We start from the raw sequence: 15,000 nt of genomic DNA, 5'->3' as shown, positions 1-15,000 counted from the left end.
GACACAGGGACGCCCAGGCCTTTTGTCTGTCTCCCTGGAGACACAGGGACGCCCAGGCCTTTTGTCTGTCTCCCTGGAGACACAGGGACGCCCAGGCCTTTTGTCTGTCTCCGCTACGGCATGGAGACACAGGGACGCCCAGGCCTTTTGTCTGTCTCCGCTACGGCATGGAGACACAGGGACGCCCAGGCCTTTTGTCTGTCTCCGCTACGGCATGGAGACACAGGGACGCCCAGGCCTTTTGTCTGTCTCCGCTACGGCATGGAGACACAGGGACGCCCAGGCCTTTTGTCTGTCTCCGCTACGGCATGGAGACACAGGGACGCCCAGGCCTTTTGTCTGTCTCCGCTACGGCATGGAGACACAGGGACGCCCAGGCCTTTTGTCTGTCTCCGCTCTACGCCATGGAGACACAGGGACGCCCAGGCCTTTTGTCTGTCTCTGCTACGCCATGTCCGTCTGGACATAGAATTACTGCTTTTCAGCGAGAGAGAACACAACTCCTAGAAGTCTTACAAACCCAACAGTCCAAGGGTCGTTTCTTTAAAAGAGTCTGCCTGGAGCCGTTGAGTTCAGTTCACTGAGTCTCTGGTCCAAAGGGTTTGGCTCCAAGAACCCAGAAGAGAAATGACTGTACATGTCTGCCCCGCCCCCGGGACCCCAACGCTTGGCATACAGTAGAAGGTTAACCCATGAAGGCCTGACGTCTTCTACATCCTGACCTCATGTTTCTGCATCAGTGGTTCTCACAGGGTTAATACCTCATGTTTCTGTATCAGTGGTGCTCAATATGTCATGTCAAGGACCCCCTGTATCAGTGGTGCTCAATATGTCATGTCAAGGACCCCCTGAATTATCTGTAATTGGCCGCCGACCCCCATCTGAAAATATGTTGTTCCAGGGACCCCCCAGAAGCAAAGATTTGAGTTAAAAACGTTCTCTCTGAAAGAATATATATTCAAAGATTTGAGGCACATTTCACAATCTTTCAAAAATAGCAGATCTACAAGCTCGTAGCGCGGCACTCGGTGCCGCGCTACGAGCTTGTAGATCTGCTGTTTTTCAACAGCTAAAGTACAACATAATGCTTAAAACACCAGAAGGGGTTAATGCATTTCTCTAACGAGTAATGATCTGTTAATAATTACATTAACCCTTTCCCTCCCTCCTCCCTGCAGAAAGACGTGCGGTCGGACCCAGAGGCCGTCAGACGGGTCGCCATGGCAGTCGACAAGCTTCTGGACAGCCTGGGATTACTGGCCGTGGAGGTACGTGCACGGCACGCGCACGCACACACACATACACGCATGGACGGCACGCACACACGAGCGCGCACACACAGACACGCGCAGACACGTGCACGCACGGACGCATGCACAGATGCACCCTTATACATGCACTGAAAAAAGATTGTGGCAAAAGCTGAACAATTAATTAATACCTGACTGGAAGTCATTGGAATTGTGTTTGTTTACACTTTTCTATTCCTTAACTGTTAGAGACGTAGTCGAGTTCCGCAAGCATCACTGAAGTGGCAATAATCACGTTAAACCACACTGGGCATATACCATATTCTGAATTACCAAAAAGAGGACACATGCGTGCATGTGCACGTGAACGTGCATGTGTCGTGCGTGCGTGGTTCTGTTTGAATTAAATTCAGATGTCAAAATAATCTATAACAAAAAAGTTATGGTCCTAAATTTGATCAAATATGCTCTATAAATAGTTATGTATTTATTTAAAGTAGTGGCTCTCAAAGGTGTGATCCAGGGACCCTCATGGTTCCTTGAGTGGGTTCCAAATGGACCCATTATAGGTCTGTAACTCTGAGAGTGTAACACATGGACCCTTATAGGTCTGTAACTCTGAGAGTGTAACACATGGACCCATTATAGGTCTGTAACTCTGAGAGTGTAACACATGGACCCAAATGGACCCTTATAGGTCTGTAACTCAGAGTGTAACACATGGACCCAAATGGACCCTTATAGGTCTGTAACTCTGAGAGTGTTCAAATGGAACCAAATGGACCCTTACGGGTCTGTAACTCTGAGAGTGTAACACATGGACCCAAATGGACCCTTACGGGTCTGTAACTCTGAGAGTGTACAAATGGAACCAAATGGACCCTTACGGGTCTGTAACTCTGAGAGTGTACAAATGGAACCAAATGGACCCTTACGGGTCTGTAACTCTGAGAGTGTACAAATGGAACCAAATGGACCCTTACGGGTCTGTAACTCTGAGAGTGTACAAATGGAACCAAATGGACCCTTACGGGTCTGTAACTCTGAGAGTGTACAAATGGAACCAAATGGACCCTTGCGGGTCTGTAACTCTGAGAGTGTACAAATGGAACCAAATGGACCCTTACGGGTCTGTAACTCAAATGGAACCAAACGGACCCTTACGGGTCCGTAACTCTGAGAGTGTACAAATGGAACCAAACGGACCCTTACGGGTCCGTAACTCTGAGTGCGTACAAATGGAACCAAACGGACCCTTACGGGTCTGTAACTCTGAGTGTGTACAAATGGAACCAAACGGACCCTTACGGGTCTGTAACTCTGAGTGTGTACAAATGGAACCAAACGGACCCTTACGGGTCTGTAACTCTGAGAGTGTACAAATGGAACCAAACGGACCCTTACGGGTCTGTAACTCTGAGAGTGTACAAATGGAACCAAACGGACCCTTACGGGTCTGTAACTCTGAGAGTGTACAAATGGAACCAAACGGACCCTTACGGGTCTGTAACTCTTTGAGAGTGTACAAATGGAACCAAACGGACCCTTACGGGTCTGTAACTCTGAGAGTGTACAAATGGAACCAAACGGACCCTTACGGGTCTGTAACTCTGAGAGTGTACAAATGGAACCAAATGGACCCTTACGGGTCTGTAACTCTGAGAGTGTACAAATGGAACCAAACGGACCCTTACGGGTCTGTAACTCTGAGAGTGTACAAATGGAACCAAACGGACCCTTATGGGTCTGTAACTCTGAGAGTGTACAAATGGAACCAAACGGACCCTTACGGGTCTGTAACTCTGAGAGTGTACAAATGGAACCAAATGGACCCTTATGGGTCTGTAACTCTGAGAGTGTACAAATGGAACCAAACGGACCCTTACGGGTCTGTAACTCTGAGAGTGTACAAATGGAACCAAATGGACCCTTATGGGTCTGTAACTCTGAGAGTGTACAAATGGAACCAAAGGGACCCTTACGGGTCTGTAACTCAGAGAGTGTACAAATGGAACCAAATGGACCCTTACGGGTCTGTAACTCTGAGAGTGTACAAATGGAACCAAATGGACCCTTACGGGTCTGTAACTCTGAGAGTGTACAAATGGAACCAAATGGACCCTTACGGGTCTGTAACTCTGAGAGTGTACAAATGGAACCAAATGGACCTAGCCACCGAGTTTGCTGCGCTCTGGGAAAACCGAGCAGCTGAATTCTTAGTTTTGATTAGGTCGTGAATGGTGCTGGTTCATGTCGGGTCAAACCATCTCGACCTGGGGCAGTGTGGGGTCAGAGGTCAAACAATCTCTACCTGGGGCAGTGTGGGGTCAGAGGTCAAACCATGTCTACCTGGGGCAGTGTGGGTTCATGTCAGGTCAAAGCTCTCTCTAAGGTCGTTACTGGAATGTTAGACGCTGTTCCTTTAGCCTCCACTCTGTACTCTGTACTGTCCACTGAGCTTCTCTCTGTCATGGAGGACACATGTCTCTTTATTTGTCTCTGAACAAACTGCTGCATCTAAGCTGTTCCAGCTGAAAACACACACACACACACACATACACATACACATACACACACACACACACACACACACACATACATACACACACACACCTCTCCCTCTGGTAAGGAATGAGACTAGACAGACATAGTGTGCTATTTGGCAGAGGCTGTAAGGCTGGCTCTGTGTGTCCGGCTGGGTTTCCCTGGCATGGCGGAGGACTTGGCTGCGTGCGTGCGTGCGTGCGTGCGTGCGTGCGTGCGTGCGTGCGTGCGTGCGTGCGTGCGTGCGTGCGTGCGTGCGTGCGTGCGTGCGAGACTCGGAGTAGAGTCGCTGTTTCTTCTCCTGGAAAGGAGCCCGCTGAGGTGGTTTGGGCATCTGGTTAGGACACCCCGGGGCAGACCAAGGACCACGTCCCACTGGGAGGAGACCCCGGGGCAGACCAAGGACCACGTCCCACTGGGAGGAGACCCCGGGGCAGACCAAGGACCACGTCCCACTGGGAGGAGACCCCGTCCCACTGGGTGGAGACCCCGAGGCAGACCAAGGACCAGGTCCCACTGGGAGGAGACCCCGGGGCAGACCAAGGACCACGTCCCACTGGGAGGAGACCCCGGGGCAGACCATGGACCACGTCCCACTGGGAGGAGACCCCGGGGCAGACCAAGGACCACGTCCCACTGGGAGGAGACCCCGGGGCAGACCATGGATCAAGTCCCACTGGGAGGAGACCCCGGGGCAGACCAAGGACCACGTCCCACTGGGAGGAGACCCCGTCCCACTGGGTGGAGACCCCGAGGCAGACCAAGGACCAGGTCCCACTGGGAGGAGACCCCGGGGCAGACCAAGGACCACGTCCCACTGGGAGGAGACCCCGGGGCAGACCAAGGACCACGTCCCACTGGGAGGAGACCCCGGGGCAGACCAAGGACCACGTCCCACTGGGAGGAGACCCCGGGGCAGACCATGGATCAAGTCCCACTGGGAGGAGACCCCGGGGCAGACCAAGGACCACGTCCCACTGGGAGGAGACCCCGTCCCACTGGGTGGAGACCCCGAGGCAGACCAAGGACCAGGTCCCACTGGGAGGAGACCCCGGGGCAGACCAAGGACCACGTCCCACTGGGAGGAGACCCCGGGGCAGACCATGGACCACGTCCCACTGGGAGGAGACCCCGGGGCAGACCAAGGACCACGTCCCACTGGGAGGAGACCCCGGGGCAGACCATGGATCAAGTCCCACTGGGAGGAGACCCCGGGGCAGACCAAGGACCACGTCCCACTGGGAGGAGACCCCGTCCCACTGGGTGGAGACCCCGAGGCAGACCAAGGACCAGGTCCCACTGGGAGGAGACCCCGGGGCAGACCAAGGACCACGTCCCACTGGGAGGAGACCCCGGGGCAGACCAAGGACCACGTCCCACTGGGAGGAGACCCCGGGGCAGACCAAGGACCACGTCCCACTGGGAGGAGACCCCGGGGCAGACCATGGACCACGTCCCACTGGGAGGAGACCCCGGGGCAGACCATGGACCACGTCCCACTGGGAGGAGACCCCGGGGCAGACCAAGGACCACGTCCCACTGGGAGGAGACCCCGGGGCAGACCAAGGACCACGTCCCACTGGGAGGAGATCCCCGGGGGGCAGACCAAGGACCACGTCCCACTGGGAGGAGACCCCCGGGGGGCAGACCAAGGATCACGTCCCACTGGGAGGAGACCCCGAGGCAGACCATGGATAAAGTCCCACTGGGAGGAGACCCCGAGGCAGACCAAGGACCACGTCCCACTGGGAGGAGACCCCGGGGCAGACCAAGGACCACGTCCCACTGGGAGGAGACCCCGGGGCAGACCAAGGACCACGTCCCACTGGGAGGAGACCCCGGGGCAGACCAAGGACCACGTCCCACTGGGAGGAGACCCCGGGGCAGACCATGGACCACGTCCCACTGGGAGGAGACCCCGGGGCAGACCAAGGACCACGTCCCACTGGGAGGAGACCCCGAGGCAGACCATGGATCAAGTCCCACTGGGAGGAGACCCCGAGGCAGACCATGGATCAAGTCCCACTGGGAGGAGACCCCAGGGCAGACCATGGATCAAGTCCCACTGGGAGGAGACCCGAGGCAGACCATGGATCAAGTCCCACTGGGAGGAGACCCCGGGGCAGACCAAGGACCACGTCCCACTGGGAGGAGACCCCGGGGCAGACCATGGATCACGTCCCACTGGGAGGAGACCCCGGGGCAGACCAAGGACCACGTCCCACTGGGAGGAGACCCCGAGGCAGACCATGGATCAAGTCCCACTGGGAGGAGACCCCCGGGGGGCAGACCAAGGACCACGTCCCACTGGGAGGAGACCCCCGGGGGGCAGACCAAGGACCACGTCCCACTGGGAGGAGACCCCGGGGCAGACCAAGGACCACGTCCCACTGGGAGGAGACCCCGAGGCAGACCAAGGACCACGTCCCACTGGGAGGAGACCCCGAGGCAGACCAAGGATCAAGTCCCACTGGGAGGAGACCCCGGGGCAGACCAAGGATCACGTCCCACTGGGAGGAGACCCCGAGGCAGACCAAGGACCACGTCCCACTGGGAGGAGACCCCGAGGCAGACCATGGATCAAGTCCCACTGGGAGGAGACCCCGGGGCAGACCAAGGACCACGTCCCACTGGGAGGAGACCCCGGGGCAGACCAAGGACCACGTCCCACTGGGAGGAGACCCCGGGGGGCAGACCAAGGACCACGTCCCACTGGGAGGAGACCCCGGGGCAGACCATGGATCAAGTCCCACTGGGAGGAGACCCCGAGGCAGACCAAGGACCACGTCCCACTGGGAGGAGACCCCGGGGCAGACCATGGACCACGTCCCACTGGGAGGAGACCCCGGGGCAGACCATGGACCACGTCCCACTGGGAGGAGACCCCGGGGCAGACCATGGACCACGTCCCACTGGGAGGAGACCCCGGGGCAGACCATGGACCACGTCCCACTGGGAGGAGACCCCGGGGCAGACCATGGACCACGTCCCACTGGGAGGAGACCCCGGGGCAGACCATGGACCACGTCCCACTGGGAGGAGACCCCGGGGCAGACCATGGACCACGTCCCACTGGGAGGAGACCCCGAGGCAGACCATGGATCAAGTCCCACTGGGAGGAGACCCCGGGGCAGACCATGGATCAAGTCCCACTGGGAGGAGACCCAGTCCCACTGGGAGGAGACCCCGGGGCAGACCATGGATCAAGTCCCACTGGGAGGAGACCCCAGGGCAGACCATGGATCAAGTCCCACTGGGAGGAGACCCCGAGGCAGACCATGGATCAAGTCCCACTGGGAGGAGACCCCAGGGCAGACCATGGATCAAGTCCCACTGGGAGGAGACCCGAGGCAGACCATGGATCAAGTCCCACTGGGAGGAGACCCCGGGGCAGACCAAGGACCACGTCCCACTGGGAGGAGACCCCGGGGCAGACCATGGATCACGTCCCACTGGGAGGAGACCCCGGGGCAGACCAAGGACCACGTCCCACTGGGAGGAGACCCCGAGGCAGACCATGGATCAAGTCCCACTGGGAGGAGACCCCCGGGGGGCAGACCAAGGACCACGTCCCACTGGGAGGAGACCCCCGGGGGGCAGACCAAGGACCACGTCCCACTGGGAGGAGACCCCGGGGCAGACCAAGGACCACGTCCCACTGGGAGGAGACCCCGAGGCAGACCAAGGACCACGTCCCACTGGGAGGAGACCCCGAGGCAGACCAAGGATCAAGTCCCACTGGGAGGAGACCCCGGGGCAGACCAAGGATCACGTCCCACTGGGAGGAGACCCCGAGGCAGACCAAGGACCACGTCCCACTGGGAGGAGACCCCGAGGCAGACCATGGATCAAGTCCCACTGGGAGGAGACCCCGGGGCAGACCAAGGACCACGTCCCACTGGGAGGAGACCCCGGGGCAGACCAAGGACCACGTCCCACTGGGAGGAGACCCCGGGGGGCAGACCAAGGACCACGTCCCACTGGGAGGAGACCCCGGGGCAGACCATGGATCAAGTCCCACTGGGAGGAGACCCCGAGGCAGACCAAGGACCACGTCCCACTGGGAGGAGACCCCGGGGCAGACCATGGACCACGTCCCACTGGGAGGAGACCCCGGGGCAGACCATGGACCACGTCCCACTGGGAGGAGACCCCGGGGCAGACCATGGACCACGTCCCACTGGGAGGAGACCCCGGGGCAGACCATGGACCACGTCCCACTGGGAGGAGACCCCGAGGCAGACCATGGATCAAGTCCCACTGGGAGGAGACCCCGGGGCAGACCATGGATCAAGTCCCACTGGGAGGAGACCCAGTCCCACTGGGAGGAGACCCCGGGGCAGACCATGGATCAAGTCCCACTGGGAGGAGACCCCAGGGCAGACCATGGATCAAGTCCCACTGGGAGGAGACCCCGAGGCAGACCATGGATCAAGTCCCACTGGGAGGAGACCCCGGGGCAGACCAAGGACCACGTCCCACTGGGAGGAGACCCCGGGGCAGACCATGGATCACGTCCCACTGGGAGGAGACCCCGGGGCAGACCAAGGACCACGTCCCACTGGGAGGAGACCCCGAGGCAGACCATGGATCAAGTCCCACTGGGAGGAGACCCCCGGGGTCAGACCAAGGACCACGTCCCACTGGGAGGAGACCCCCGGGGGGCAGACCAAGGACCACGTCCCACTGGGAGGAGACCCCGGGGCAGACCAAGGACCACGTCCCACTGGGAGGAGACCCCGAGGCAGACCAAGGACCACGTCCCACTGGGAGGAGACCCCGAGGCAGACCAAGGATCAAGTCCCACTGGGAGGAGACCCCGGGGCAGACCAAGGATCACGTCCCACTGGGAGGAGACCCCGAGGCAGACCAAGGACCACGTCCCACTGGGAGGAGACCCCGAGGCAGACCATGGATCAAGTCCCACTGGGAGGAGACCCCGGGGCAGACCAAGGACCACGTCCCACTGGGAGGAGACCCCGGGGCAGACCAAGGACCACGTCCCACTGGGAGGAGACCCCGGGGGGCAGACCAAGGACCACGTCCCACTGGGAGGAGACCCCGGGGCAGACCATGGATCAAGTCCCACTGGGAGGAGACCCCGAGGCAGACCAAGGACCACGTCCCACTGGGAGGAGACCCCGGGGCAGACCATGGACCACGTCCCACTGGGAGGAGACCCCGGGGCAGACCATGGACCACGTCCCACTGGGAGGAGACCCCGGGGCAGACCATGGACCACGTCCCACTGGGAGGAGACCCCGGGGCAGACCATGGACCACGTCCCACTGGGAGGAGACCCCGAGGCAGACCATGGATCAAGTCCCACTGGGAGGAGACCCCGGGGCAGACCATGGATCAAGTCCCACTGGGAGGAGACCCAGTCCCACTGGGAGGAGACCCCGGGGCAGACCATGGATCAAGTCCCACTGGGAGGAGACCCCGGGGCAGACCATGGATCAAGTCCCACTGGGAGGAGACCCAGTCCCACTGGGAGGAGACCCCGAGGCAGACCATGGACCACGTCCCACTGGGAGGAGACCCAGTCCCACTGGGAGGAGACCCCGGGGCAGACCATGGATCAAGTCCCACTAGAAGACCTGTCCAGTTGCACATGTTTTCATGGTGCTTTAGAACAGTGGTTTCCATGTCATGTCAAGGACCCCCACATTGACACCAGCCCGCGGGACCCCCATTTGAAGAGATATGCCAGGGACCCCCCATAAGAAGTTTTTTCGGTTCTAGCAGTGATTCTCAACCCGTTTAATTTCAAGGACCCCCAATTAATGACATTTCTATCTCTGGGACCACCAATTTATATTGTAAAATCTATGTTAATTTAACTCTGAGAGTCCGTTTGGTTCCATTTGTACACTCTCTGAGTTACAGACCCATAAAGGTCCATTTGGTTCCAAACTATCATTTAGCTGGGGGACCCCCTGGAAGTCCCTCAGGGACCCCTGGGGGTCCCCGGACCCCACTTTGGGAACCACTGCTTTAGAAGGGAAGGAAAGCCAGTTTTCTTTGTTCTGTTGTCACTTCTTGGAAGGACATATTCCACATGTGGGTGGCACTGTGTGACACACTGCCCTCTGGTGGAACCTGTTGGAAGGACATTCATCCCACTTCATGTTGGTCGTGAGTGACTCCCTGACCTCTCACCTCGTTCTGTTGCACAAAATGTTGTGGTTTTTTTGACGACATTTCGCTGAGCCGGTGAAACCACAGGTTGGTGATGTTAAAACCGCTTCTATTCTGGTCTCTGCCCTTTGCTCCAGTCCTCTCCCACCTCTCTGTGCTCCAGTCATCTCCCACCTCTCTGTGCTCCAGTCATCTCCTACCTCTCTGTGCTCCAGTCATCTCCCACCTCTCTGTGCTCCAGTCATCTCCCACCTCTCTGTGCTCCAGTCATCTCCCACCTCTCTGTGCTCCAGTCATCTCCTACCTCTCTGTGCTCCAGCCATCTCCCACCTCTCTGTGCTCCAGTCATCTCCTACCTCTCTGTGCTCCAGTCATCTCCCACCTCTCTGTGCTCCAGCCATCTCCCACCTCTCTGTGTGGAGCACATGGCAGGGCTGTCATAGCATTTACAATGTAGGCATTTATCAGACGCTCTTAATCCAGAGAGCGATTTACATTAAGCAAGAACAACAGCATGGCAATACATCACATACATATAAATAGTCATCATGAATCATACGTAAGCTTAACCCATTTTGACCTGAGTTCAGATTCTAAAAATGTCTTCTACATCCTGACAGTTTTCTGAAAAAGCTATGTTTCTATGTCAGTCGTTCTTCGATTTTTCAAAAATAGCAGACCTACAAGCTCGTAGCACGCCACTCGGTGGCGCGCTATGAGCTTGTAGATCTGCTATTTTTCAATAGCTAAAGCATAACATAATGCTAACACCAAAATGGGTTAAGAACGTAACAGTGTAGTATCTATATAATGGAAGTATGTGTACAGTATGTCTACAGTATGTGTACAGTACTATATAGTGCTATGTCTACATAAAATGCTATGCTATGTTACATAAGTACTACGGCAAGTGGTTAGAATTTTAAGTTGGTGATGAATTGATGATTAATTGGTGATTAATTGTCACATGGATAATTACGATTAACGATTGAATTGTGTTTTGCATTGAACTTTGGGAACGTTACCGTTTTAATTTGTTTATCTTTGAGGCTCCGTGATCACACACTGCCATGAACACACTGCCCTGAACACACTGCCATGAACACACTGCCCTGAACACACTGCCATGAACACACTGCCCTGAACACACTGCCATGAACACACTGCCCTGAACACACTGCCATGAACACACTGCCCTGAACACACTGCCATGAACACACTGCCCTGAACACACTGCCCTGAACACACTGCCATGAACACACTGCCCTGAACACACTGCCCTGAACACACTGCCCTGAACACACTGCCATGAACACACTGCCCTGAACACACTGCCCTGAACACACTGCCATGAACACACTGCCCTGAACACACTGCCCTGAACACACTGCCCTGAACACACTGCCATGAACACACTGCCCTGAACACACTGCCATGAACACACTGCCCTGAACACACTGCCCTGAACACACTGCCATGAACACACTGCCCTGAACACACTGCCATGAACACATGAACACACTACCATGAACACATGAACACACTGCCATGAACACACTTCCATGAACACACTGCCATGAACACATGAACACACTGCCCTGAACACACTGCCCTGAACACACTGCCATGAACACACTACCATGAACACACTGCCATGAACACACTGCTATGAACACATGAACACACTGCCATGAACACACTGCCATGAACACACTGCTATGAACACATGAACACACTGCCATGAACACACTGCTATGAACACATGAACACACTGCCATGAACACACTACCATGAACACACTGCCATGAACACACTGCTATGAACACATGAACACACTGCCATGAACACACTACCATGAACACACTGCCATGAACACACTGCTATGAACACATGAACACACTGCCATGAACACATGAACACACTGCCCTGAACACACTGCTATGAACACATGAACACACTGCCATGAACACACTGCCCTGAACACACTGCCATGAACACACTGCCATGAACACACTGCCATGAACACACTGCCATGAACACACTGCCATGAACACACTGCCATGAACACACTGCCATGAACACACTGCCATGAACACACTGCTATGAACACATGAACACACTGCCATGAACACATGAACACACTGCCCTGAACACACTGCTATGAACACATGAACACACTGCCATGAACACACTGCCCTGAACACACTGCCATGAACACACTGCTATGAACACATGAACACACTGCCCTGAACACACTGCCATGAACACACTGCCCTGAACACATGAACACACTGCCCTGAACACACTGCCCTGAACACACTGCTATGAACACATGAACACACTGCCCTGAACACATGAACACACTGCCCTGAACACACTGCTATGAACACATGAACACACTGCCATGAACACACTGCCCTGAACACACTGCCATGAACACACTGCTATGAACACATGAACACACTGCCCTGAACACACTGCCATGAACACACTGCCCTGAACACATGAACACACTGCCCTGAACACATGAACACACTGCCATGAACACATGAACACACTGCCCTGAACACACTGCCATGAACACACTGCCATGAACACATGAACACACTGCCCTGAACACACTGCCCTGAACACACTGCCATGAACACATGAACACACTGCTATGAACACATGAACACACTGCTATGAACACATGAACACACTGCCCTGAACACACTGCCCTGAACACACTGCCATGAACACATGAACACACTGCCCTGAACACACTGCCCTGAACACACTGCCATGAACACATGAACACACTGCCATGAACACATGAACACACTGCCATGAACACATGAACACACTGCCATGAACACACTGCCCTGAACACACTGCCCTGAACACACTGCCCTGAACACATGAACACACAGCCCTGAACACACTGCCATGAACACATGAACACACTGCCATGAACACATGAACACACTGCCATGAACACATGAACACACTGCCATGAACACATGAACACACTGCCCTGAACACATGAACACACTGCCATGAACACATGAACACACTGCCATGAACACACTGCCATGAACACATGAACACACAGCCCTGAACACACTGCCCTGAACACATGAACACACAGGCCTGAACACACTGCTATGAACACATGAACACACTGCCATGAACACACTGCCCTGAACACATGAACACACTGCCATGAACACACTGCCATGAACACACTGCCATGAACACATGAACACACTGCCCTGAACACACTGCCCTGAACACACTGCCATGAACACACTGCCATGAACACATGAACACACTGCTATGAACACATGAACACACTGCTATGAACACACTGCCATGAACACATGAACACACTGCCATGAACACATGAACACACTGCCATGAACACATGAACACACTGCCATGAACACACTGCCATGAACACATGAACACACTGCCATGAACACATGAACACACTGCCATGAACACATGAACACACAGCCATGAACACATGAACACACTGCTATGAACACACTGCCATGAACACATGAACACACTGCCATGAACACATGAACACACAGCCATGAACACATGAACACACTGCTATGAACACATGAACACACAGCCATGAACACATGAACACACTGCCATGAACACATGAACACACAGCCATGAACACATGAACACACTGCTATGAACACACTGCCATGAACACACTGCTATGAACACACTGCCATGAACACATGAACACACTGCCATGAACACACTGCTATGAACACATGAACACACTGCCATGAACACACTGCCCTGAACACATGAACACACTGCCATGAACACACTGCCATGAACACATGAACACACTGCCATGAACACACTGCCATGAACACATGAACACACTGCCATGAACACACTGCCATGAACACATGAACACACTGCCATGAACACACTGCCATGAACACATGAACACACTGCCATGAACACATGAACACACTGCCATGAACACACAGCCATGAACACATGAACACACTACCATGAACACATGAACACACTGCCATGAACACATGAACACACTGCCATGAACACACTGCCATGAACACATGAACACACTGCCATGAACACACTGCCATGAACACACTGCCATGAACACATGAACACACTGCCATGAACACACTGCCATGAACACATGAACACACTGCTATGAACACATGAACACACTGCTATGAACACATGAACACACTGCTATGAACACATGAACACACTGCTATGAACACATGAACACACTGCTATGAACACATGAACACACTGCTATGAACACATGAACACACTGCCATGAACACACTGCCATGAACACATGAACACACTGCTATGAACACATGAACACACTGCCATGAACACATGAACACACTGCTATGAACACATGAACACACTGCTATGAACACATGAACACACTGCCATGAACACACTGCCATGAACACATGAACACACTGCCATGAACACATGAACACACTGCCATGAACACATGAACACACTGATATGAACACATGAACACACTGCCATGAACACATGAACACACTGCCATGAACACATGAACACACTGCCATGAACACATGAACACACTGCCATGAACACATGAACACACTGCCATGAACACATGAACACACTGCCATGAACACACTACCATGAACACATGAACACACTGCTATGAACACATGAACACACTGCCATGAACACACTGCCATGAACACATGAACACACTGCTATGAACACATGAACACACTGCCATGAACACATGAACACACTGCTATGAACACATGAACACACTGCCATGAACACACTGCCATGAACACATGAACACACTGCCATGAACACACTGCTATGACCCGGAGTAATGTGTGTGTGTGTGTGTGTGTGTGTGTGTGTGTGTGTGTGTGTGTGTGTGTGTGTGTGTGTGTGTGTGTGTGTGTGTGTGTGTGTGTGTGTGTGTGTGTGTGTGTGTGTGTGTGTGTGTGTGTGTGTGTGTGTGTGTGTGTGTGTGTGTGTGTGTGTGTGTGTGTGTGTGTGTGGGGGT

General features: G+C 54.9%; 1 protein-coding gene across 1 annotated transcript in view; it reads left to right on the top strand.

Moving 5' to 3' along the window:
* Positions 1-15,000, top strand: part of LOC306914974 (phospholipid-transporting ATPase ABCA1-like) — a gene marked incomplete at both ends in the record, with an annotated part of 74,380 nt that overhangs the window by 52,701 nt on the left and 6,679 nt on the right. The window contains one exon of the mRNA XM_079492216.1: positions 1,179-1,268. Within this exon, the coding sequence (XP_079348342.1) occupies positions 1,179-1,268 (90 nt within the window). The remainder of the gene's footprint in view (positions 1-1,178; positions 1,269-15,000) is intronic.

This window comes from Electrona antarctica, assembly GCF_951216825.1.
Source record: "Electrona antarctica genome assembly, chromosome: 22".
Lineage (NCBI taxonomy): Eukaryota > Metazoa > Chordata > Actinopteri > Myctophiformes > Myctophidae > Electrona > Electrona antarctica.
Note: the sequence above shows the minus strand (reverse complement) of the source record. Positions and strands in the feature narration are given on the sequence as shown.